Here is a 23,731-nt window from a genome sequence, read left to right as displayed (position 1 = left end):
AGCCAATCCCGCGCGTACACTCAGTAGCTTGACCAATCAGAGTCAGTCACGCCCCTGGGCCCAAACCTTGCCAATCAAAAACGACATTTGGGTTCCCGCCTCGGCCGAAAAACCCCGCCCGACCCGGCACTGAGGGCCTACGGACCAATCAGCGAAGGCCGCGGCCCCTCACGCGCTTCAAGGCAATGGAGAAGCCGCTCGTGCTTCAGTCTCTTCCGGGGGGGCGGTCCTTTAAAAGCCCCTCCTCCCCCCACGGCCCCGCCTTCTCTCATCACGTGACGCTATGGGGGCGGGCACGAGTCGCGAGTCCCGCCACGTGATATGGGAAAAATGTGTGCTGCGGCCGCCATTTTGGTGGAAGGGGAGGTGCGTTTTACTCTCTGGCTCCTTACCTATGCCGGCGGTATCGCGGCTTTCAGCGTCCTCCGATCTCTGAGACTTCCCCGACCCAGAGGACTTTTCCTTTTGCGCTCTGATTCCAGGACCTTCTCCACGACTAAGCCATTCTCCCTGCCAGGTGTCCATTTGATCTCTTGACCTCTGATTCAAAGGTCAGCTCCAAGGTTCCGAACTCGGGCCTGGGATGTGAGGGGTCACAGAGCCAAAATTCCCTAGTTTTTAGCCCTGGGTCCCCCAAATCCCACCCTTTAGGCTCCCCACCCCAGATCCGAGCATTCATTTTCCCAGAATTGACTCCGGAGTTTTACAAACCTTTCCCGGGTTATACAGTAACCCTTAACTAAATCCCCCTTCTTGAGCCTTGCAACCCAGCCCCAAACTACAAATCTCGTTCCGGATAAAGGACCCGCCCTGTTAACCCCCTGCTTCCATGGTTCCAAATGTCAGTCCTGGTCCTTTCAGGCCCACTACTCAGCACACAAGTCCTGGAACTCCGCGCTAAAACCTTCAGAACGCCCATCCCTGTGACTAACTCATTTTAGAGCATCCATCCCGCCCCCATTCTTGACCTTCCGGCCCTTGCGTGCCATAGACCCCAAGATGATTTCTCCGTGCTCTCCTCCGGTAGAGCCCCCAGCCTCTCCACAAACCCCTGTTCCCCAAGCCCCCATCACTCCACTTCCTGTACCCCCAAGTGTCCCCAATGTAGCTTTTTCACCCCCCTCCAGTCTCCAGGCCCCTATCCCCCCACCACCACCCCCACTGCCACCTCCACCCGCTGTGAGGGGACTGGCTCCCCCTCACGTCTTCGGCCTAGAGAAGAGTCAGCTCCTGAAGGAGGCCTTAGAGAAGGCCGGCCCAGTCCCCAGGAGCAGAGATGACGTGAAGAGGCTCCTGAAGCTGCACAAGGACCGGTAGGGTCTCACCGAACCACCTGTCTCCAGGTCACTTCAGCCATCTCCTCTTGGGGTTTCCCATTTCCTCAAGGTCAAAGAGCCTGAATGCCTCAGCTCCCTACTTAGATCCATTCAGGGCACGCCTTCACCAAAGAAGAGAGATCCTGCCCTCAAGGCACCTAGTCCAGTGGCAGAGACACATCCCTCCCTCACCAGTGACAGTCCACAGTGGTCAGAGCTATAATGAGGGAGCCCCCAGGGCGGGCCTGGCCAAGGCTGGGGCTTAAGGGGGCCTGAGAACTGTCCAGGGTGTGATGAGAATGAACAGCCTGTGCAGAGTTGCAGGCTGAAATGAAGAAGTCTTCCTTTCAAGGATCTGCAAATATTTCTGTAACAGGACAGGGGAGGTGGTAAACATGGGGTTTCTTTTTTTTTTTTAAGATTATTTATTTGACAGAGATACAGCGAGAGAGGGAACACAAGCAGGGGGAATGGGAGAGGGAGAAGCAGACTCCCCACAGAGCAGGGAGCCAGATGCAGGGCTCGATCCCAGGACCCTGGGATCATGACCTGAGCCAAAGGCAGGCGGACGCTTAACGACTGAGCCACCCAGGCGCCCCAGACATGGGGTTTCAACAAGTAGGAGCCCAGATCACACAGGGCATGGGTGCCACGTAGAGGAAGGTGGACTATCACTATCCTGAGGGCACTGGGGAGCTTCGGAAGGGCTTTGCACAGAGAGGGAGGCTACCTGTGGGGACTGGAGGTGGTGAGACAGTCAAGGGGTCCAGGAGGAAGCTGGAGCACCCAGAGATCCAGGCGGGAGGGGGCTAGACCCACGCTGGGGCTGTGGTGACCCGGTGTAACAATGAGTGAATTGCCCAGACTCAGGGAAGAAACTTCCAGCTCTCTAGACAAGTTTCTAATCTGTTTGGTTAGGACATTTGTCAGGCACTATTCTAAGTGTGTTTAGGTATTTATTTCATCCTTTCAGTGATTCTGTAGGATATTAACTATTATGTCATATTCCAGATGAGGAAACCGAGGCTCACAGAGCTGAAGTCCCTTAGCCACAGCACTTAGAAGAGCCCAGTTTGCATTCTGGCAGCAGGCCTTCATGCTTTTAAGCACTGTGCTATCATCTTCCATCAGGACGGTGCTCCAAACTGGGGACCAGGAGCTTTGGGTTTTCTCCCCAGCCTTAACTCTTTCACTGGCCTTGGAACGGAAATACTGGATACGCTTGTTGCCCAGCCCCTCCTCAGCCCGGGGCCTCATCCAGATCAAACTTTTCTGAGTGACTTCCCCAAGGGTGGGGCTGGGCAGGCCTGCAAGAGCTCACTATCCAGGTGATCTCTTCGGCCTGTGGAGCACGCTCTTACCTGGTTCTACTCTAGGCTGAGTTAAGGGATTTTCATCCCTAATGAACAGGCTTGAGAAGGGAAAAATCACAGGAAGGGTTTGGGTCTAGAGACACCCCCCCCTTCGAGAAATTTCCTCTAGTAAGTCCATTTTTCTGGCTCTGAGTTGTAAACATTTTGCACATCTGTTCTTCCTTTCGATGACCGAGAGAAGGAGCAGGTGGAAAGATGATTACCGCTGAGCGGATGAGGACGCGGAGGCTCGGGCAGGGAGACACGCCTCAGCAGGGGGAGGGAAGTCAGCGTCAGGGCCTGGAGCTGCCCTGCGCCTTAGGACAGCCAGACCCGGGTTCCTTAGCCCCATCCCTCAACACTCCACTCCCAGTCACACCTCAAGGGGGGATCTAGGAGCTGGTTCCCATGTGACCTGAGCATGCTCTGATTCAGTTTCAGAAGTGACTTGCAATGGATCCTCTTCTGTGCCGACCTGCCCTCCCTCATCCAGGAAGGCCCTCAGTAGGTGCCCTGACTGATCTGGGACTCCGACCCCTCTCTGCCTTTGCTGTGCTTCCTGAGGACCGATCTGTAGGGTGGGAGGTGTGGGATCTCCCCAAGATCTCTCCCTTGGGAAGAGGCAGAGGGGAGGGAAAGGGGAGGGTGGGGTCCCAGGTGCATGCGCAGTAAACCGTTGGAATGGATGAGCAAGTGAGTAAGCAAGTGAACAGTCTTCATCTCTGACTCTACTTCGGCATCTCCTCCTCCTGGAAGCCCAGGTGACCTCTCCCCACCTTCTCACCCTCCCTGCAGCCCACCAGGCCTGGCAAAAGGGAAACTCCCCCAGCAGAGCCGACCTGTTCCTAACACTCCAGCTTCTAGGGCAGAGGGGGCTCAGTAAAGACATGACTTAGGGGTTGAGGGACTGGGCCTGTCTCTCCCCAGGTGCGGGCTGGTGGCCTTGTGGATGGCAGGCACACTGCTGGCACCGCCCAGCGGCATCCCCCTGGAGAGACTTGAGCAGATGGCCATGGAGAGAGGCTACACAGCCCAGGGAGAGATGTTCTCCGGTGAGTTGGGTGCAGAAGGGTCTCAAGCCAGTCCTGTGAGGGGACCCTGTTCGAATCCTCAGCCCCTTCTGGAGGCAGGTTGTCTTCCTTCCCAGCCCAGCTCTGCCCCTTCCTGCTGGGTGGCTGGGGACAAGCAGCTTACCCTCTCTGTGCCTCATTTTCTGCATTTGTACAAAGAGGTGGCAGTTGCAGTGATGATTCGAGGTGCCGATCCCCAGTTAGCCCATGGCTTGCAGCCAGGCACACAGTGATCCTTCTGTCTCTGTCACCCCTGCAGTGGCCGACATGGGCAAGCTGGCCCGGGAGGCACTGGGCTGCCAGGCTGAGCAGCTCCATGGTGGCCTGGGCGGTCCCAACAGAGCCCCTGTCCTGCAGCACCTTGTCTCCGGACATCCCCTGCTCATCCCGTATCCCAGGGCCCAGAAGGGAGCTGGGTGGGGATGGAGAAGGGTGGGTCCCAGGACCACACCGCAGCTTTGGCCTTAACCCCGCCCCCCACACCAGCTACGACGAGGACTTCAACCACGAGCCGTGTCAGAGGAAGGGCCACAAGGCCCACTGGGCGGTGAGCACAGGTGGGTCTCCCCTTCCATACTCCGGTATGCTCACCCTGTTTGTCCCCAGCCCCCTCATCACCTGCCGCACTTTGAGCCTGACACTGGCACTTCTCCCGTACTCAAGGTGGGGACCAGGGCTGGGCTGTCCCCATCCCTACAGGATGCTTAGTAGGGACCCGGCAGGTGGTAGGTGCCTCAGTATCTGCCAGTCGGGGTTTCCACAAACAGAAGCTCAGAACACGGACTTTAGGATCAAACAGTTTGGGCTCCAGACATGCTCCAGCCACTTCCGGGCTCTGTGACTCTGGGCTTCCCTTCCTCCGTCTGGAAATCGAGGTGACAGTGGGCAAAGCATATGAAAGTCTGACCGGCGCAGGATTTGGCCTCATTCCGCCTGCCTGCAAGAAGGCTAATTTGCATGTTAGGTGGCCTGGAGGCTCCCCCACGCTGGGTCCGTGGCCTTGAGGGCTTCTCTGAGCATTCTTCTACTAGACAGCAGGAAACCACTGGGTGATGATGCCTGCTCTATTGAACAACACCTCCCCTCCCTGTGCTACTGGGCTGTAGGAGGCAAGACTTAAAAGCCCGCAGCCCTGGAGCCAGACACCCTGGGTCCAGTCCCAGCTCAGCTGTGTGCCTGCTGCCGCACCGACTGCTACCCTGAAGGGCCGTGGGGGGAGCTTGGTGAAGCCCCGGTACCGAGTCCGCGCTCGCTCCCGCTCACAGCCTCCCCTCTCCTCCCAGGGGTCCTGCTGGGCGTGCGGGCCGTGCCAAGCCTCGGCTACTCTGAGGACCCCGAGCTGCCAGGTCTGTTCCACCCAGTGCCCAACACGCTCCGCCAGCCACCAGCCCTGCCAGAGGAAGGCTCCCCAGGAGCCGTCTACCTTCTCTCCAAGCAGGGCAAGAGTTGGCATTACCAGCTGTGGGACTACGACCAGGTCCGGGACAGCAATCTACAGCTGACGGACTTCTCGCCGTCACGGGCCGCGGACGGCCAGGTATACGTGGTGCCTGCAGGCGGGGTGCGGGCCGGCCTCTGTGGCCAGGCCCTGCTCCTCAGACCCGGGGACTCCAGCCACTAGCCTGCTGCAGCCCTGAGGCCGGCTGACAGGGCCCCCGGCCACAGCTTGGGGTCTGTCACTGTGTGAAGAGTGCTCCGGTTTCTCCCTTTGCAAGAGCCCGCCAAGTGTAGGCTGTGTTCCTGAAGACCTCCAGCCAGAGACCCTCTGCGCGGAGGCCCCCTCCCACCCATCCGTCCGGTCCCAGGCCCCTTCTCCCATGCCCACTCCCCCCAGTATTGGGCTCCTGATGTGTGGCTGGGGTTCAAGCCAGGAGCCAACCAGACAGGCTCCCTCTCCAGGGAAGAGACTTGGCCACAGCTCGGCCCTCAGGTCCTGCCTGTCTGCCCCACCTCAGTGTTGCATCCAGCCATTTCTCACTGGTGACCAGCCTCCCTTAAAGCGCCTGGGTGGCTCAGTTGGTTAAGCGACTGCCTTCGGCTCGGGTCATGATCCTGGAGTCCCTGGATCGAGTCCCGCATCGGGCTCCTTGCTCAGCGGGGAGTCTGCTTCTCCCTCTGATCCTCTTCCCTCTCGTGCTCTCTATCTCTCATTCTCTCTCTCTCGAATAAATAAATAAAAGCTTAAAAATAAATAAATAAATAAAGCACCAGCCTCTCTCTGGACACCTGAGGAGCCTCACCAGACCCCTTGCTGCCCCCCAGCGTCTGTTCCCACGGAGCCTAGGAAGCCTTGCCTTTCAACATGCAAACCGGGTCTGAACCACTCGCCTCCAGAGAAGCTTCCAGCAGCTCCTAGTTGCTCACAGGATAGGGATTAAACTCTCCCGGCCCCAGCTCATCATGCTTTCTGCCGCTAGCCACACTGGCCTTCCAGGTCGCTAGAGTGCCCTATTCCCCTGCACCCAACCCTCTGCTAACAATAACTACTTAATTCTCTATTTTGGCTCATCTTCCTCAGGAAGACTCCCTAGCCCCAGGCACAGCCCTCCCCCACCTCCTGTTCTGATTTAGAACCGAATGTGTTTCTATGTGCCAACCCCTTTGCTCATTTTAACTCGTCAAATTCTCCAGCCATGTAAGGAAGGGACTAGATCTTCCTCCATTTTACAGATGGAGAGACTGCAGCCTGGAGAAGTGTGGTCATGGGCCTGAGGTCACATGGCTGGCAAGTGGCAGGGCCAGGATTCAAACCCGGCAGTTAGTAGCTATACAGATGTGGGTGGAAAAAGAGGTTATTGATTGAATGAGGACCTGTTGCTTCCACTCTGAAAGGGAGGAACAGGTCTGTCTTGGTCACCTGTGTACCCAGTGCCGGGCAAAGGGTCTTATTTAGAGATGCTGTACAGTGTGGTGTCCCCCCCCCAAAGAGGAGCACCCCCGCCCTGGCCCCTCTGCACCGGAGCATCCCATCCCTGACACCCTGGTTGGTGCTGCCTGGCGCACTGTCCTGGGAGGCCCTGAGGGTGCAGCTGGGAGCTGTCTGGGTCACTAGTCTGTTCCCCAAATTGTCCAACACAGAGCCAGGCACAAGAGCAGCTGCTGGGTGGATGCTGACTGGATGAACCGGCTTGCTTTGCATCCCAAGCCACTCATGATCCCATGCCCCCACGCAGCACTAATGGTGAAACTGGGAGCTTGGAGCCCACACACCCCAGAAGCAAAAGAAAAAAGTTCATAAAGTTGACCGACTGTGCGATTTATTGGGGCGTCGTCATGGAGGGGAAAGCACATGAAGCGATTCTGCCTCCTGTTCGGAGCGCTGCCCCACCTAACAACTACCTCTCTCAGATAAATAAGTATAAAGGTGGTCAGTAGAAAAGGAGCCCACCTCCTCAGGCCTGGAAGACACATTCAAGCTTCAGCTTAGGGAAGAGGGAGGTGCCTGGTTCCCAGCCTCTGAAGCTAAGAAGCTAGACGTACAGGTGCAGGAGGAGGGGGATGGAGGGGCATCACCCATACGTGGCGGTGCTAGGGTCTTTGGTTTGGACCAGGCTGCAAGCCCCAGGGCCACAGCCAGTGGCCCCAACTACCCTGCACCCCTGGAGGAAGGCAGCTCTGCTTCCCAAACCTGCTTTTCCATGGCTGAAAGCCCTTCCCGCCACCAGCCGGCTAGGAACAAGGGAAAGGGGGTAAGGGGTGGGAGGAGGAAGTCCCAAGACTGAGGCTGGTGCCTGAGGAACGAGGTGGTGCAGGTCACAGTGCCGGGCACGGGACGTGGCTGTGGTCTGGCTCTGCAGGGGGTCAGCGGAGTTCCTTCAGGAGCGGGGAGGATCCCATGGGGCCAGGGGAGGGCAGGACAGGGAGAACTGGGTCCTGCCCAACAGCAGCAGCTCTCAGCCCAGCCCCATGGTGTCACACCCTCCCTGGAGTGTCAGCGCTGGAATGGCTCCGGGATGAACGGATGGGGCCAGAACTCTCCCAGGCAGACAGGTGGCTTCTGCCTTTGTGCACGGGTGAGGGCTAGTTCACCGGCACACCAGTGATGAAGCTGACCTTCCCCTGGCTTCCAGGAGCCAGCCTGCAGCCGGGAGGAGGCTGACAGAGGCCGTGATTACAGTCATTCCTATGGCGAGAGGCACCATGTCACGCCTGTGCCCTGTGGCATCTGAATTGTGTTCTGTCAGGGCTCACGGTTTAGTTATGGTCTCCAGCAGCCCCTCGGAAACTTTCCTGGCTCGTCGGAGGATCCAGTCTGGTTCTGATTCACCATGGGATGCAGCCATGTCACACCCCTGCTCCAGTCTTTAAAACCTCCCTATCATGAAAGGGCCGGACGCTACCTGGTCTCTGAGGCCCTTCGGACCTTCCACTCTGGTCTCACGTGGTGTACAACACAACCTCTCCCATCCCCGCGATCAGCCCCCCCTCCCCCCGTGGCCAATCTCAGGGCACCGCCAGCCGGACGGGCACCATCCAATAAATAAACCTGGTAGTGGGCAAGTGGGTCAACCCTGGGCCAGCCCCTGAAGGAGGTGGATCAGGTTGTCCAGACCCCAGAGGTACCCATCCTCGCGGTTGCCCTCGGCCCAGGGCAGCCGGTGGCTGAGCGTCTGGTGGTCAGGGAGGGCCACTGTCTTGCCGAAGTCAATCATCCAGACCCTGGCCAGGCCAGTGTGGTCATGCACGAAGAGGAGGGAGCTGCCCACCACCTGCAGGGAAAGAGGTCGGAGGTTAGCAGGAGAGCGGGCATCGGCTCAGGCCCCCTCCCCAACAGGCAGCTGAGCAGGGGGCTTGACAGCATGAACTCTGGAGCCGGGCTGTCTGGGTTCAAATCTTGACTCTGCCTTTTTACCCTTTTTCACACTAGGGTACAAACTCAGGTGCCTGCAGGATCTCGCATGGGTCAAGAGCGCCCGATGCCTACCCCCGTGGAAGAAGCACTCAGCCCCCGCAGACTGCTGCTGGTGATGATGCTAAGAGCCCCCCTCCCCCAGCTGCTAAGGTCATTGGCAGCATTCCACGACCCACACACGCTCTCGAAGTGCCTTGCGGTGCTGGACACACAGCCCTCGGTAGATGCTGGTGGGGGGGGTGGTTAAAATTAGAAATAGTACTTTCGTTGCCTTCATGGAACTCCAGGTGTGCAAGGCCCTCCCCTTTTCTAGTCGGGTTTCAAACCCCACTGCTCCCAGAGAACCCAGGTGACTGGGCAGGTGAGCAGGTGGCTGTCAGGAGAGGCAGTCGCTGCCCCACTCCATTTGGCTGTTGGTGTACGGCGAGCAGCCCAGCGGGGGCCACGTCTTCCAGTGGGCCCGGGAAACTGGATGTCCCGACTCGGGTGTCAAGTCTTATGTTTTAGGTGCTGGCAACTCATTTTTTAAAATGCTAAGTCACCGGGTGGGTGAAACCGAACCGGAGCACAGAAGAGATGAGGTCCCCGGGCCTCCTCTTCGGGACTTGGCGCGTAGAGCCCAAGGGCAGAGACGAGGACCATGAAGGTGCCATTTAATGGTAATGAACAGTATAGTCCCGGCTGGGGCATACTGAGGGTGGACCATGGGCCGCCATGTATGGGCCTTCCGTGTATTAACCCGCCTTATCCTCACCCCGCCCAGGAGGCAGGGGCTCTGCTAGCCCATGCTGCCTGTTGGGAGACAGGTCCCAGGCTCAGGGGGCTGGGGAGTGCAGACCCGGGTTCGAACCCGGAGGCCCAACTCCCAAATCAGGGATCTACGGGAAGTCGGGGACGCCGGAAAAAAGAAGTGAGGGGGACCTGAGCGGGGGTGGTGGAAGAGCTTGGAGAGAGGAAGGAGAGGACACCCACATGCAGTGAGGTCACCATTCACAGACTTCCTGCGACAGCCCAGAGAAATGAATGTTTCCAAAGAGACACAGGCTGCAGACGGGGTGAGAGCCACCAAACAGGAAGGCAGACACGGGTAACTGGAAATAATTATGATTACAAAGTAATCTTAAGAGCAAGAAGTTAGGGCACCTGGGTGGCTCGGTTGGTTAGGTGTCTGCCTTCGGCTCAGGTTGTGATCCCAGGGTCCTGGGATCGAGCCCCACTTCGGGCTCCCTGCTCGGCAAGAAGACCGCTTCTCCCTCTCCCTCTGCCTGCCGCTCCCCCTGCTCATGCTCTCTCTCTCTCAAATAAATAAATAAAAAAACATTGTTTTTACCTGTGTTAGGAGGAAGCTGAGGCCCTAGAGGGTAAGTCGCATGCCCAGTGACGAACAGCCTTCATTGCAGACCCCCTGGCTCGAGGCCATGTTCTGGATTATCCCATCTCCCTAAAACCCACTCTGCTGCCTACCCTAAAAAGCAAACCCCAAAACATGGGGTTCCTCTTAATAGCTTTGCCCTGTAACTCTGTCAGCGGTTTCTCTTCGGTGCCACCCGGATGCTGACACCCCCCACCCCACCCCACCCCCACACAGGGCCCTCCGCTCCCACGGCAGCTGGGGCTCGCACCTCATGGGTCTTGAAGAAGGGGGAGTTCTCCAGAGCCTCTCGGAGTTCTTCCAGGCGAGCCACATACTTTCTCTGTGTGAGAGGGAGCACTTCTTGGTTAGCACAGGGACTCTTTGGGTCCTTCCCCGCCTCGAGAACGGACATCCTATACCCACAAAGGAGCGGGCAGAACCCTGCCAGGATGGGATCAGGTGAGCCGCAGGGAAAATGGGAGGTAGGCAGAGGCTTGCATGCCTCTGGGTGGCACAGAGCAGAGTATGGTTGGGACATTACATGAATATCTACAATTCCTAGCAGCAACTCCAACCAAGAGGTGGAGTCTGAGTCCCTTTAACCTCGGCTTGGTCAGAGGACTTGCTCTGGCCAATAAAACGGGGCAGAAATGATGGTGGCCATTCCGGGCCATCGAGACATCTTGCATTTTCACTTGTTCTCTGGGCTACCTGCTTCCACCCAAGAACGCGCCCAGGCTCGCCTCCTGAAGCGTGAAAGACAAGTGGCCAAGTCGTGAGCTGAGACAGTAAGCCCATCACCAGACATTTGAGCAGGACCCTCCTGGTCCAGCCAGCTCCGGCCAAGCCACCAGCTGACCACAGATGGTAAGCGACACAGGCCAGTATCGGCCAGCCTGGGCCTACAGCAGAAGACCATTGCCTTGGAGCAATGATGACGGCAATGGTCTTAAGCTGCTAAATTCGGGGCATGGGTGTCCCACTCACCAGGACGCCACGGTTCCCGTCCACAAAGTCCTCCAACACCTTTGTCACCTGCTCCAGCTCCTGGGTCTTCTTGAAATTGGTGTTGCAGGTCCCACTGGCCTTCTGCAGGGCAAAGGCACAGTGTCATACCTTTTCCTTCACGTGCCTGACCCCAAGCAGCCTCAGGCACCTCCTGGGACCACCTGCTTGTCCCCAAGCCCCTGCCTGTTCAGGAGGAGGAGCCAGCCCACCTGCCAGCCCACCTCCACCCAGCCCCACGGCACACTCCTGGGCCACCGGTCCTTCCCAGGCTAACCTTGAAGAACCCCCTGGTTGAGCCAGTCTAGCCAAGTGGACTTTGTAGAGGGGTGAGTCTGGCTTTGAACAGTGACTCCGCCACTTCCTAGCAGGCGGCCTTAAGCCGCTTTCCCGGCCTCAGCCTCAGTTCCCACATCTGGAAAATTGGGGTTGTGTTGATATTTACCACCTAAAGCTGGTATAAGGATTAGAGGAGACTGGATTTGTAGGATGCATGGCACAGTGCCTGGCACGCAGTTAAGGATGCACTCCATAAATGAGACTAATGTCATTTTTTTTTTTATGTCTGAGAGGGGCACAGAGAAGCCACCTGAGTCATTCTGCCACACTGCACCAGGTGCCATGGGCGCTGATAACACGGAGGTAACAGGACAGACACACAGTCGGGTGAGGGAGGCAGGTATGGAATAAGATCATCACAAAGGGAAATAAGAATAATGAGGAAGTAAAGAGAGGGCCCTGATCTGGCAGGATAGAAATCAAGGTGGGCTTCCTGGAGGAAGTGAAATGTAAAAGGAGACAGGAGGGGCGCCTGGGTGGCTCAGTCTATTGAGCGTCTGAAATTCTGCTGGGGTCATGATCCCAGAGTTCTAGGATCCAGCCCCGCATCGGGCTCCCTGCTCAGTGGGGACTCTGCTTCTTCCTCTACCCCTCCCCCTGGCTCGTGATCTCTCTCTCTCTCACTCTATCTCAAATAAATAAATAAAATCCTTAAAAATAAAAAATAGGGGTGCCTGGGTGACTCAGATGGTTAAGCATCTGCCTTCGGCTCAGGTCATGATCTCTGGGTCCTGGGATCAAGCCCTGTATCAGGCTCCCTGCTCCGCGGGGGGCCTGCTTCTCCCTCTCTCTCTGCGCCTCCCCGCCATGCTCTCTCCCTCTCTCTCTCAAATGAATTAAATAAATAAATAAAATAAAAGGAGACAGGAAAACAACTGGGAGTCAATCAGGGGGAAGTAGGGGGAAGAGCATGTGCAGAGGTCCTGTGGCAGGAAAGAGCAGGACTCTTTCAAGCAAATGAAAGTGCTTCACTGTGGTCTAAAGGTAGACACGGAGGAAGAGAGTGGGGAGAGATGAGGCTAGACCCTGGAGGGCCCTCTAGGCCAGGGAAATTCTCTCGAGAGGACTAGGGAGCCGTGGAAGGGTTTTGAATAGGAGAATGACAGTCAGATGTACAAATAAGACAGCTCAGGCAAGGCCATGGGGAAATGGGTGCTCTCATGTATCGTTGGTGGGGTGCATGAGGGTCCCACTCCTGGGAAAGGAGTTTGACAACCTCTAGCAAAATCCCCAGGGCGTCTCATCTTCGACACTGTCCTCCTGCTGTAGAACCTCGTCTACAGCAAACCTACCCACTGGCAAAGGGTCTTGTGCACAGAGTGACTCACTGAGGCGCTGTTTACAATCGCAAAAAGTGGAAACCCAGGTGGCCATCTGTAGGGGACTGTGTCTCTCCCAGAGAGAGCTATTACATCCAGAGAAAGACAGGAAGGGAGGAAGGGAGGAAGGAAGAGCAAGGAAGGAAGGCAGGCAGCTTTCTATGGAATGATATGGAAAACTCTCCAGGGCTATGCTTCCTTTTGTGTAGGAGTGGGAGGAGGAAAATTTAGGATATGCAATTGCATTTGTTTGTATTTGCAGGAAGAAACAGAAAAACCATAAGGTGGTTCTCCAGGAGCCGGCAGGGGTGGAGGGAAGGACAGCAGCAGGTTTAGGAGTGAGATTTCCCCTCTATACCCTTTTATATTATTTTGATGTTTGAACTGTGTGAATACCTCTTCAACCAATTAGGTTTACTTTGCAAAAAAAGGAGAAAAAGAAGGATGGAGAGAAAGAAAAAATGAAAATCTTTCCCCATATGGGGGAAAAAGGATCCTTCCAGCTGCTATGTTGGATGAGGATCAGAGGGGGTGTGACAAGGACCCAGGAGCCCAAGGAGGCTAGGGCAGGAGAGATGTGCGGACTAGGGCAGCGCCGTAGGGAGGGGAGCAGACAGAATCGGGAGCTACTCAGGGAGACAGATAAACAAAACTTGGTCACTGATAGGGGTGAGAAAGAAGCAGGACTTCCCCGAGCCCCTGTCTGGTCATCCTCCACAGTCTCCTGCTCTTTCTCCACATCCTGCTTCTTCCCAGTTTTCCCTGACACCCATGTTCCCCAAGAGGCCCTGCCTCTGATCTAGCGCTCAGCCCTCTGGCAACAGGCTAGCAGCTCCTGGCCCTCACCTTGATGCCCTCAATCCGGAAGCCCAGGGTGGAGGTCGAGCTCACAGTCTCCCTCCACTGCATGTAGCGGGGCTTGGTGACAGCACCCTGAGCATGTTCCTCAGGGGTGGGGGCCCTGGGGTCCACAGCCACCATCTTCTCATACATGTCCTTCCGGGGCCGGGGCCTTTCTCGGGCCTTCACTAGCTCCTCCTCCAGGTAGGTCCTGGGACACAGAGGATGTGACAAAGAAAACTATGAAGAACAAAGATGGAGGACATACTCTCTGATATCAAGACAAGTTATAAACCCACAACATGGCACAAGAATAGACAATTAGATCTATGGACCGGAACAGAGTCTAAAAACAGACACACGTGTGTACACTCACCCAAACTATGACAGAGAAGGCCCAACAATTCAGTGCGTAAAGGGAAGTCTTCTCAATAAAAGGACTGCCGTATTGAGGTGGGGGGGTGGCTTCCATCCCTACCTCACACCATGTATAAAAATTAATTCTAGATGGATTGCAAATCTAGATGTGAAAATTAAACCAATAAAGCTTGCAGAAGAAAACATAGGAGATCACACAATCTTGGAGTAGGCAGATTTCTTAAACACAAAGCCACTAATCAGAATGAAAAATGACACACTGGCCTAAATCAAAAGTGCTTCTGTACGGGCGCCTGGGTGGCTCAGATGGTTGAGCGTCTGCCTTCGGCTCAGGTCATGATCCCAGGGTCCTGGGATCGAGCCCCACATCGGGCTCCTGGCTCAGTGGGGAGCCTGCTTCTCCCTCTGCCTCTCTCCCTGCTCATGCTCTCTCTCTCTGTCTCTGTGTCTCAAATGAATAAAAAAAAAAAAAAGTGCTTCTGTTTGTCAAAAGAAAACTATTAAGAGAGTGAAATGAGGGATGCCTGGGTGGCCCAGTGGGTTGAGCATCCCCTGACCCTTCACCGCTGCCCCTCAACCTACCTGCTGCCCATCTTGCAGTCCATGATGGAGGGGCCCTCGAAATCTGCCAGGAGATCTTCCATCTGGTTGAAGGCCTGGCCATCCCGCTGCACCATGCCATAGTAGGTGGGCACGAAAGGCCGCAGGGGGTCACTCATCAGCTGCTCCAGGCTGTGCTGCTCACACTGACAGAAGCGCTTTAGGATGCGACCATCCTCTCCTGCCTGGAAGTTCCCTACGAGCAGCACAGTCAACAAGAGGGTCAGCCAGAGAATCGTCTCATCTCCCAGATGCATCAGATCCTGGCTGCCCTCATCTTGCCTGACCCTTCTGAAAGGCTTTCTCTCCCTCCCTGCAACTCTCACAGTCTTGGCCACGATATGGAGAGGGCAGGACCTGCTGCTGCTCCTTGTCCAGAGTCCTGTTCATAGCACGTTGTGTCCTCCTTTGTCTTATCATTTTAGATTGTGAGCTCATGATCGGCTGTGGGAATTTTTGTGCGACCTGAGTTGAGAGCATGATGCTCCAGAGCAGATTTGCATTTGCTTTGGGGCGCCAAGGTGGCTCAGTCAGTGAAGCATCTGCCTTCGGCTCGGGTCATGATCTCAGGGTCCTGGGATCGAGCCCCACATCGGGCTCCCTGCTCAGCAGCGAATCTGCTTCTCCCTCTCCTCCCTGCTCCTGCTCTCTCTCTCTTGCTATCTCTGTCTCTCTCTCTCAATAAATAAAATCTTAAAAAAAAAAATTTGCATTTGCTTCTGCCTGGAGTCCCACAGTGCTAACGCCTGGGGACAATTTAAGTTAACTGACAAAACTGGCATTTCCTGGACCTGCAGACTGTGTAGATTAGAATTACGAATTCTTATTGGGGCAAATTGTATTTTCAGATTATATTCTCCAAAGATGGCTGCAACAATAGCTCCTGCCCCACGGGTTCTTCTAGAATTTCACCATTCCCCATCAAGAAGTGGAATCTAATTCTTCTTCTCCCCTTGAATCTGGGAGGGCTGATGACAGAAGCAACACTGGGGCTTTAGAGTCTAGGTCACAAGAGGAGATGTGATTTCCACTGTGTTGGCAGAGATGCGTGCCTTTGCAGTCCTGAGCAGCCCCGGAAGAAAGCAGACTAGTCTGAGGCCACCATACTGTGAGGAAGCCCAAGCAGGGTCAGAGAGGCCACACAGAGGCGGCCCCGGCCGAGAGCCTACCAAGAATTGATCGCGAGGCACGCGAGTGAATGAATCTCAGAAGTTTCCACCTTGCCGCGTTCAAAAGAGTTGTCCTAGCTGAGGTCCCAGATACCATGGCGCATCCCTGCCATGCCCTGTCTGGATTCTTGACCCCAAACCTGTGAGTGTAATAAAATGGTCCTTTTATTCCGCTAAGTTTTCTTTTAACCACCACTAATTTTTGAAGGTTTTTTTGGTATTTTAACTCAGCTAGAGTAATGAGAACGCACAGAGATGGAAGCCCTGGGGCGGGGGGCCTGGCTTTTCAATGACTCAGATCTAGGGATGAACAAGGTAGGTAAGTTCCCTTCTTGTCGTCTTTTGCCAGTGGACCCACCTAATTTGTCTAGTCCCCACCAGTAGCCTTTTTTGTAAATAAATTTTTTTTTAAGATTTTATTTATTTATCTGACAGAGAAAGAGACAACGAGAGAGGGAACACAAGCAGGGGAAGTAGGAGAGGGAGAAGCAGGCTTCCCACTGAGCAGGGAGCCCGACGCGGGGCTCGATCCCAGCACCCTGGGATCACAACCTGAGCTGAAGGCAGGCGCCCAATGACTGAGCCACCCAGGTGCCCCGCAAATAAAGTTTTATTGGAATATAGACACACTCGCGTGTTTATGTATTGTCTATGGCTGCTTTCATGCTAGAACAACAGAGTTGAGTAGTTGTGACAGGGACCATACAGCCCACAAAACCTAAAATGTTTATTATCTGGCCCTTTACAGAAAATGCTATGTGCTGGGCATTGTGCTACCATGTGCCACAGACATCATGCGAGGAGGGCCTGGGGAAAACCATTAGAGCTGCTGTTTGAGGGCCTACTATACTCTGGACACGAGGAGAGAACAAGGAATGATTATTTCCATTAATGAGGGGCCCGTGTCTCAATCTTCATAGACATTTTGGTTTATCATTATTTTTTTAAATATTTTATTTTATTTTTATTTTAAGCAGGCTCCACGCCTAATGTGGGGCTTGAACTCACAACCCTGAGATTAAAGGGCGCATGCTCTACCGACTGAGCCAGCCAGGTAGCCCCATTCATATACATTTTTATTTTAACCCTTCGGTTAAGCCTGCAAGGGAGGTATGATTATCTCCATATTACAGATGAGAAAACCAAGGCCCAGTGAGAGAAAGTAACTGGCCCAGGATCCCCCATAAAGAAAGTGCAGAATGAGGATTTGAGCCCAGGACCATTTTTTGCCCAGGGTTGAGGATTTGCTCCCCATTCCCCCCTCCCCCGGCACTGAGACAATAGGGAACAGCCCTCAGCCCTGATGTACAGATGGCCCGGCCAAGGCCTGAGCATGTCCCCTAACAGCCTCATGAGGTGGAGACTGTCCTCAAGCCCATCTGACAGATGGGGCAACCTGAACTACAGAGAATGTCTCTGGAGCTTTCTTTCCCCAGCCCAGGTGTCTGCCCAGCCTGTCTGCCCCCTGCTGTCCCCCGCACCCCTGCTCTCACCAGCGTGTCCCGACAGCTGGACCCAAGGGTAGTGTTTTCGGAAGGAGACCACAAAGGGCGAATATTTCAGAACCGTCTTCAGCTTCTTCCATGGTTTGTTCTGTGTGAGGCAGAGCAGGGTGGGGTCAGTGCCAAGGCTGGGGAGGGAAGGGGGGGGTGTTGCACTGAGGGGAACCAGGTGGACTAGGGGTCTTTCCAGGGCCAGGGGGCTTCCTGGGATCGCTGCTCCCAAGCTCACCAGGGTGAGCAAAGCCCACTACTTCAGCCATGTCGAGATCCCCCAAAGGCCCCAGCAAAGGTGGGGAAGAGTCTGTCCATTTTTCTCTGTCCTTCTCAAAGGAGGAAAAATAGGCCAGGTCTTGCTGCAGTAACAAGCAGCCCCCCAGGTCTTCCCCTCCACAGGCACACACCAAACACCTGGAAACCTCACTTCCGTCCCAAAACCAAGTCAGACCTTCTGGAGAAGGTGACAGAGGTAGGAGTTGATGAGCGGAGGCTGAACCACAGAGTAAGACAGAAACAGAAGCAGATGACAAGGTGACGACAGTGACAGAGAGATGGGCACAGGAGATGGAGACTGGGACGGTCATGAGAGCTGCTCACCAAATGGCTCCAGCCCCTCCCTGTTCCAGGGACATCCCTGCCATCTTGACCTCAGGTTACTGACTTGCTTTGGCCAGTGAAACGTGAGCAGAAGCGTGAAAGCCAGTGCGTGATTCTCTGTGTCCTTTGCCCTGCTGTAGGAGGGGGTGGGGAGTGTGGAAAAAGAAATAGAAGCTTCTTCAGTCTGGGCCTTGAGTGAAGACAGCATGAAGCAGAGCTCCCTCACCCACCAGTGGCTCATGGTCCATGTGCAGTATGAACAAAAATAATCGCATGTTGTTCCAAGTCACTAAGTTTGGGGGTTGTTTGTTACTACAGCAAACCCTGACCTAGCCTGACTAAGACAGAGACAGGGTTACCAAAAGACAAAGAAAGAAAATAATAGAAAGACAGAAAGGGAGACACAGATTCAAAGTAATGCCAGGAAAGAAAAAGATAAGTAGAAGCAAAAAAAGAGAGAGAACAAGCGACAGAAAACCAGTAAAGCAAACTGAAAACAAAGATTTAGTTGTAGCAGGTTGACTCAGTCAAGAGGTTCTTGAGACCAGGTCAGCGTCTGATTCACATGCACAGCACGCGTGCACACACACGAATACATTCTCTGCTCCAAGCACATGGTGGGCCCTTAGGCAGGTATTAGGAGAAGGGGTCCTCTCCAGAGAAGGAACTTGTGTGGCCCATCCCCCCACTACCCTGGGGTCAAAGCCATGTTCTCTCCCACGTGCTCAGAGCCCAGCTACCTAGCAGACATCTAATTGATGGTGGGAAGGTCAAGCAGACACAGGGTGTTGGGACTGCAGGATTCAGGAAAGCCTATTCCTTCCACCCTCCAGCTGCCAGGCGGGGAGAGGAGGTGATTAATAAAGGTTCCTGTTTACTAAGCACCTGGAACATTCCAGGCACAATGACAAAGACTCGGTGAGCCATAACCTACTTAATCCTAAACACACAACCCCAGGAGGATTGTTGCCTCTGTGTTACAGAGGAAACAGAGGCTCAGAGAGATGAAGTCACTTGCCTAAGTCACACAGCACAGTGCTAGGGTTCTAACTCGGAACCCACTGCCCTGGGCCTACATGCTATACCCCCTGCTGGACTATGAACTCTGAAGGCAGGGATTGGGGTTATCATGGTTATGCCTGTGTCCCCAGCCCATGGCCTAGCACACCATAGCTGCGCCAAAAACATTGCTTGGATTGAAGAAGGTTAGTTGTAACGGTCTTTTATCATTAAGGAGATTCAGTATCTTGTCTCTTTCCTAGACCTGATGGTTAATCTGGGCTTTCTTAGATGGTTTCACGATGGTCTCCTCTCCCATGCCCCCTCCTCCAGGAAGCCCTCTCTGATACCCCAGGTGCGGCCAATCACACACACCTTCACCCCCACCATGGTCTCCTACAACACTTGGTTTCCCCCATACCAGCCCTGACCTCTCTGTATGTTAATGGGTCTGTCTTCTCTATTGGCCTGGGAGCCCCATGAGGGCAATGTCTCAGTCACTGCTGTGTCCCCAGAAAAGCCAACACAGGGTGGGACACATAATAGAAGCTCAGCGACTGTTGGTTGTCTGATTAGGAGGACAAGATGGAAGGGAAAGGGGGAGGAAAGGAAGAAAGTAGGAGGACTTTAAGGTCAGATGGGATTTCAAAATTAAGCGAGAAGGAAGCAAGGGTTTGTTTTCTGGGCAGCAGGAACAACGAGGGGAGGCAGGATGGTGTGCCCTTGGGCTTCATGGCGACGGAGGTGGTCAGGAGGGGAGCAGGGAAGCTGAACATGGGAAGCAGCCTGGAGACAGGAAGCTCTGAACACTGGACTGAATTTCTGGTGGCTATCTGGAAGGCCCTGGGGAGCCATGGGACGCACTGAAAGCAGGGAAGTTTCAAAAGTTGATCAGAAGTGGGTCTTGGAGGCAGATTCTGGAAGGATGAAGAAAAACTGGAGACAGGGAGGTCTGGGAGGAAAGCAAGTGAGGGACGGATCCACCCATACACCCCTGAGGTTGAAGTAACTGGGTTTTAAACTCAGCCAGAACGGAGTTAGAATCCTGGCTCCGACCAGGCTTGACCGACCCTAAGCAAGTGACCGAACCTCTCTAAACCGGTTTCCTCCTCTATAAAATGGACATGATAATAATCCCAATCTCATAGTGCTGTTATGAGGATTCGGGGTTAACACATAGACGACACTTAGAAAAGTGCCTACTACTATTCCAAGGGTTTGAATCCCAGCTCTGTGTCTTCCAAAGTGCGTGACCTTGGACAAGTGTCATGACCTGTCTGGGTCTCAGTTTCCTCATCTATAAAATGGGAATAATAATAGTATCTACCTCATAGGGCTGCCATGAGGATTAAATGAGTTAATATGAGCGAGGAGCTTAGTACAGAGCTGGGTATAAGCTGCTATTTTTTTTTCCATTCCCTTCCAGATCAGCTGTTCTGAGATGCCAAGAATGTGAGAGAGTAGGTGGAGCAAACAGCTAAGGCAGAAAGACCAGAGGGTCAGCTCCTTCGCTCTGGCACAGGCAGGTTGAGGCAGGTCTGCCTCTACCTGTGGCCACATGTGTAAGCATGTTCCTAAGGGAGCCATGTAGGGTGAAGGGGGCTCAGGGCCAACTCCGGCCAGAGGCCCCAGGAGAATGGGAGGACCCAGGAGGCCAACCCACTCGAGGCTCTCACACCTGCCTGGGTGCTGACCCTCCCTGAACCTGCCCTGCCCAGCCCTCCTGATTCACCAGGGAAGAACCGCACCCAAGCTGGGGTTGAGGGTACAGGATGTAAACAAGAGTCTGCAGGGGGCCCCCTGGAGAGCCGGGGGGCAATGGGGAGACCAGAAGGTCCCTGGCCAAGCTGGGGGTCCTTAGCATTTTGGGTTCACACAGCCCTTTGAGAATCTGATAAAAGCTGGGGGGCTCACTCCCTACAAAAGTGAATGGCTAAAGGGTGGTAAAGGTTCATGACCCTTGAAGACAGCCACAGGCCCTAGGCTAAAAACTGGGGGTAAAAAGTGCACCCTTTCTGTTCTCCTATACCAGAGCTCTCCAGATTCTGAGGTGACATACTTTCTAGAAGATCCGACAGAAGTCAGACACACTCACTGCAAAAATATATGTGTATATGCCCACAGACTCACACGATCACCCAATTTCAGGAGTTCCTGGGCACCATTAAGTCAGCCAGTTGCTGTCTATTTTGGACCCCACGACCGGAGGCAGTCAGGGAGGAGAAAAGGGAAGGATTAGGAGGGTGCCGGGAATGGGTTGGTAACCTGGCTGTCAGAGGGAGGAGGTCGGCAGATGGAAGAGGTACCTGGAGATGAAACTGTTGGTAGTGCTAGAGAACTTCTCAAACCAAAGGCAGGGGGAATGGGATAAGGGGCCTGCGGGGATGTGGCTCAAGGGCAGGACGGTTCCCACTCACCCCAGACCTGTCTTCGGAGTCGCTGGCACCTCTGCCCCCGGCCACCACATCATCCTCAGACTCGTCGAAAGAAGAGGCAGAGGAGAAGCCGCCACTGCCCCCCTCAGCCCGGGAGGGGGGTCCCATCTCCATTGGCTGAGCCTCAGGCTCAGGTGTTTCAGGAGTGATGATGAGGCGGGGCACAGGGGTCAGGGAGCTACACTCCAGGTGAGAGTATAGGTGAGTCCCCAACTCCCCTGCTTCTGGTTCCTCTAACGGGCCATCCTGCTGAGACTCCCCCAAAAAACAGTCTGTCCCAGGTTCTGTCTGGGGTCCATGAGTATCTTGTGCCTGGGGACCATCAGTGCCAGGCCGTGTCCAGGAGCCAACAGTATCTTGCCATGTTGGGAAACCATCAGTGCCAACCTGTTCCCAGGCTGTTTTCGTATCCTGTTGTATCTGAGAGCCATCAGCACTTGGCTCTGTTGAGGAACCGGCCCCCTCTGGCTGAGTCCGGAGGCTGGACCTGTTCTTATGGGTCCAGAGGTTATCAGCCCAGGTCGTGGTCCTCTCTGGTTGGGTCTGTGACCCATGTATTTCTATCTCTGTCCAGGGCCCATCAACTCCGGGCTGCGTCCGGAGGTCGGCCCTCTCTGGCTGAGACTGGAGGTCAGACCTGTATGGACCAGTCCAAAAGCCATCCGTCCCAGTTTCCGTCCAGGGACCGGCTGTCTCCAGCTCTGACCAGTGGCTGCTCTTTTCTGGACCTGTCCGGAGGCTGGATATGTCTGGCTCCGTCTTTTGGCCGGGCCGCTCTGTCTCCGCTCCGAGGCCAGCTGCTTCAGGCTCAACCTGTCCGTTTGTCGCCGGCTCAGGCCCGAGGCCGACCCTCTCGGGCTCGGTGTGGAGGCTGGACCCCTCGGGCCGGGCCCGGGGCCCGCCCCCGTCCGGCCGCCCCGCCGGGCCCCCTGCGCCGGGCCCAGGTCGCTGCTGCCCTGGCTGCCGCCGCCGCCCCCCTCGCGGCGCCTCCAGCCCCATGCGGGCCGCTCCCGGCAGCGCCCCGGCCTCTGCCTCGCTCAGGCTCCCCCGGCACGGGCAGCGCCTCATGCCCGCTCCCTAGGTCCGGGCTTCGATCCGACCCGTCCCCTCCTGCCCCTTTAAATCCCGCGAGGGGTGTGGCTGGGGAGCCCCGACTTGCGGGTTCCGGCCCGCGGAGTCCTGCCCTCCCGGCCACGCAGGGGTTAATCGATACTCTGCCTGCTCCCCCAACCGGGAAAGCCCCAAAGCCCCGCCCCGGACGTGACGCAAGGGGGATGGGCCTTGCCTGGTCCCGTGCGCATCTGTTGGAGGAGGTGGGCTCCGAGCTCTCGAAGCTGGTCCGGGTTGGGTGTACGAGCCTCCGGTGTCCTGGCTGCGGGCCAGTAGGGCCCTTTCCTAGACCCTCCCGCAATTAATCCGACCTTCCTACACCCTCGAGTGACCAGGTTAGCCTCCCTATAAGTCCTCGATGACGAGTCCAGCAGCGCGCTCGTTCTTCAGACGGGAGCAGGGACTGACTTTCAAAGACTTGGAAATCCTCCCGACCTGGCTCCAAGACCCGCCTCTACCACTTACTCGCAGTGTTACCTGCATTGTGTGACTTACCTTCCCTCCCTCCTGCTCCAGCCCCAGGCTCAATTTTCTCACCTGCAAAATGAGGATACATAATGTCATTTTATTGTTTCAGAAAATGTGTGTTCGATGCCACAAGAGCCAAGCATTTTTACCAGCAGGGATATTGAGGCCCAGAGCCGTGAAAGAATTTGTCTAAAGACAAAGTGAGGTTAGATGAGGGGCAAGCCAGGAACTTAACTCTGAAGCTAGGATGGCTGGCTTAAAATGTTGGCTCCAGCACTCACTTCTAGGATGCTCTTTCCCTGCAGACTTGTCTCCTCTGAGCCTCTGTTTTCTCATCTATAAAAAGGGGATAGTGGGGGATAATTTCCTCACAGGACCGTTATGGGAGTCTTTATTAATTTGCAACAGCATTTACATTTGTGTACTTGCTTTGTGTCAGGTGCTGTACTTACCAGGTTATACCCCAACTCTTGTGAGGTAGGGATCATCATCATTCCCTTGCACAAACAGAAAAACAGGCACAGAAAGACAAAGCAGTAAGTCCAAGATCATAAATCTAAGTTGTATAGATTTGAACGCAGGCCCAATTAATCTAAGTTTGGGCTTTTTGTCCCTACAGGATGATATAACTTGCTTTTGAGGCTGGGGGTGTGAGAGAAGGAGCCAGAAGTTGAGAGTATTTTCTCTAAATCGGATCATGTCCTCCTCTGCTCAGAACCCTCCATGGTTGGGGCGCCTGGGTGGCTCAGTCGTTAGGTGTCTGCCTTCAGCTCAGGTCGTGATCCCAGAGTCCTGGGATTGAGCCCCACATCGGGCTCCCTGCTCAGCGGGAAGCCTGCTTCTCCCTCTCCCACTCCCTCTGCTTGTGTTCCCTCTCTCGCCGTGTCTCTCTCTGTCAAAAAAAAAAAAAAAAAAAAAACTTAAAAAAATAAAGAAAGAAACTGCCACGGGTCCCATCCCACAGAGTAAAAGCCATAGTCTTCTCTGTGACTCACTATCCCCTAAGTGATCTGCCTCTAGTTACATCCC

General features: G+C 55.0%; 2 protein-coding genes across 3 annotated transcripts; one reads left to right on the top strand and one right to left on the bottom strand.

Moving 5' to 3' along the window:
- Nucleotides 1–349: 349 nt before the first annotated feature.
- Nucleotides 350–5,912, top strand: ACTMAP (actin maturation protease). Of its 2 annotated transcripts, XM_028095648.2 has the most exons (6): nt 350–1,313; nt 3,104–3,172; nt 3,596–3,720; nt 3,998–4,127; nt 4,225–4,295; nt 5,022–5,912. In XM_028095648.2, the coding sequence occupies exons 1-6, from the start codon at nt 1,000–1,002 to the stop codon at nt 5,357–5,359; spliced, it is 1,047 nt and encodes a 348-aa protein (XP_027951449.1). In that variant the 5' UTR covers nt 350–999; the 3' UTR covers nt 5,360–5,912. The 2 variants fall into 2 exon arrangements, with proteins under 2 accessions (XP_027951449.1, XP_027951450.1); XM_028095649.2 differs by lacking the exon at nt 3,104–3,172.
- Nucleotides 5,913–6,973: 1,061 nt separating this feature from the next.
- ITPKC (inositol-trisphosphate 3-kinase C) lies at nt 6,974–22,339 on the bottom strand. Its single transcript, XM_028095650.2, has 7 exons — nt 21,107–22,339; nt 17,088–17,187; nt 14,408–14,621; nt 13,454–13,658; nt 10,932–11,033; nt 10,213–10,284; nt 6,974–8,447 (listed from the first exon to the last, which is right to left on the bottom strand). Exons 1-7 carry the CDS (start codon nt 22,190–22,192, stop codon nt 8,244–8,246), a joined length of 1,983 nt encoding a protein of 660 aa, XP_027951451.1. The 5' UTR covers nt 22,193–22,339; the 3' UTR covers nt 6,974–8,243.
- Between the last annotated feature and the right edge of the window lie 1,392 nt (nt 22,340–23,731).

Source organism: Eumetopias jubatus, unplaced genomic scaffold (assembly GCF_037043125.1).
Source record: "Eumetopias jubatus isolate StellerSeaLion01/CBP00866 unplaced genomic scaffold, mEumJub1_p1.0 scaffold_10, whole genome shotgun sequence".
NCBI classification, from domain to species: Eukaryota; Metazoa; Chordata; class Mammalia; order Carnivora; family Otariidae; genus Eumetopias; species Eumetopias jubatus.
This window is presented reverse-complemented; position numbering and strand designations above follow the sequence as displayed.

Excerpts from the sequence above, each read along its gene's own strand:
- ACTMAP (XM_028095648.2), top strand. The coding sequence starts at position 1,000 with ATGATTTCTCCGTGCTCTCCTCCGGTAGAGCCCCCAGCCTCTCCACAA. Across the intron at positions 1,314-3,103 it reads CTGAAGCTGCACAAGGACCG|TTTCAGAAGTGACTTGCAAT; the intron begins GTAGGGTCTCAC and ends GCTCTGATTCAG. Across the intron at positions 3,721-3,997 it reads CCAGGGAGAGATGTTCTCCG|TGGCCGACATGGGCAAGCTG; the intron begins GTGAGTTGGGTG and ends TCACCCCTGCAG.
- ITPKC (XM_028095650.2), bottom strand. The coding sequence starts at position 22,192 with ATGAGGCGCTGCCCGTGCCGGGGGAGCCTGAGCGAGGCAGAGGCCGGG. Across the intron at positions 11,034-13,453 it reads TCCGGATTGAGGGCATCAAG|AAGGCCAGTGGGACCTGCAA; the intron begins GTGAGGGCCAGG and ends TTTGCCCTGCAG. Across the intron at positions 10,285-10,931 it reads ACGGGAACCGTGGCGTCCTG|AGAAAGTATGTGGCTCGCCT; the intron begins GTGAGTGGGACA and ends CCTCTCACACAG.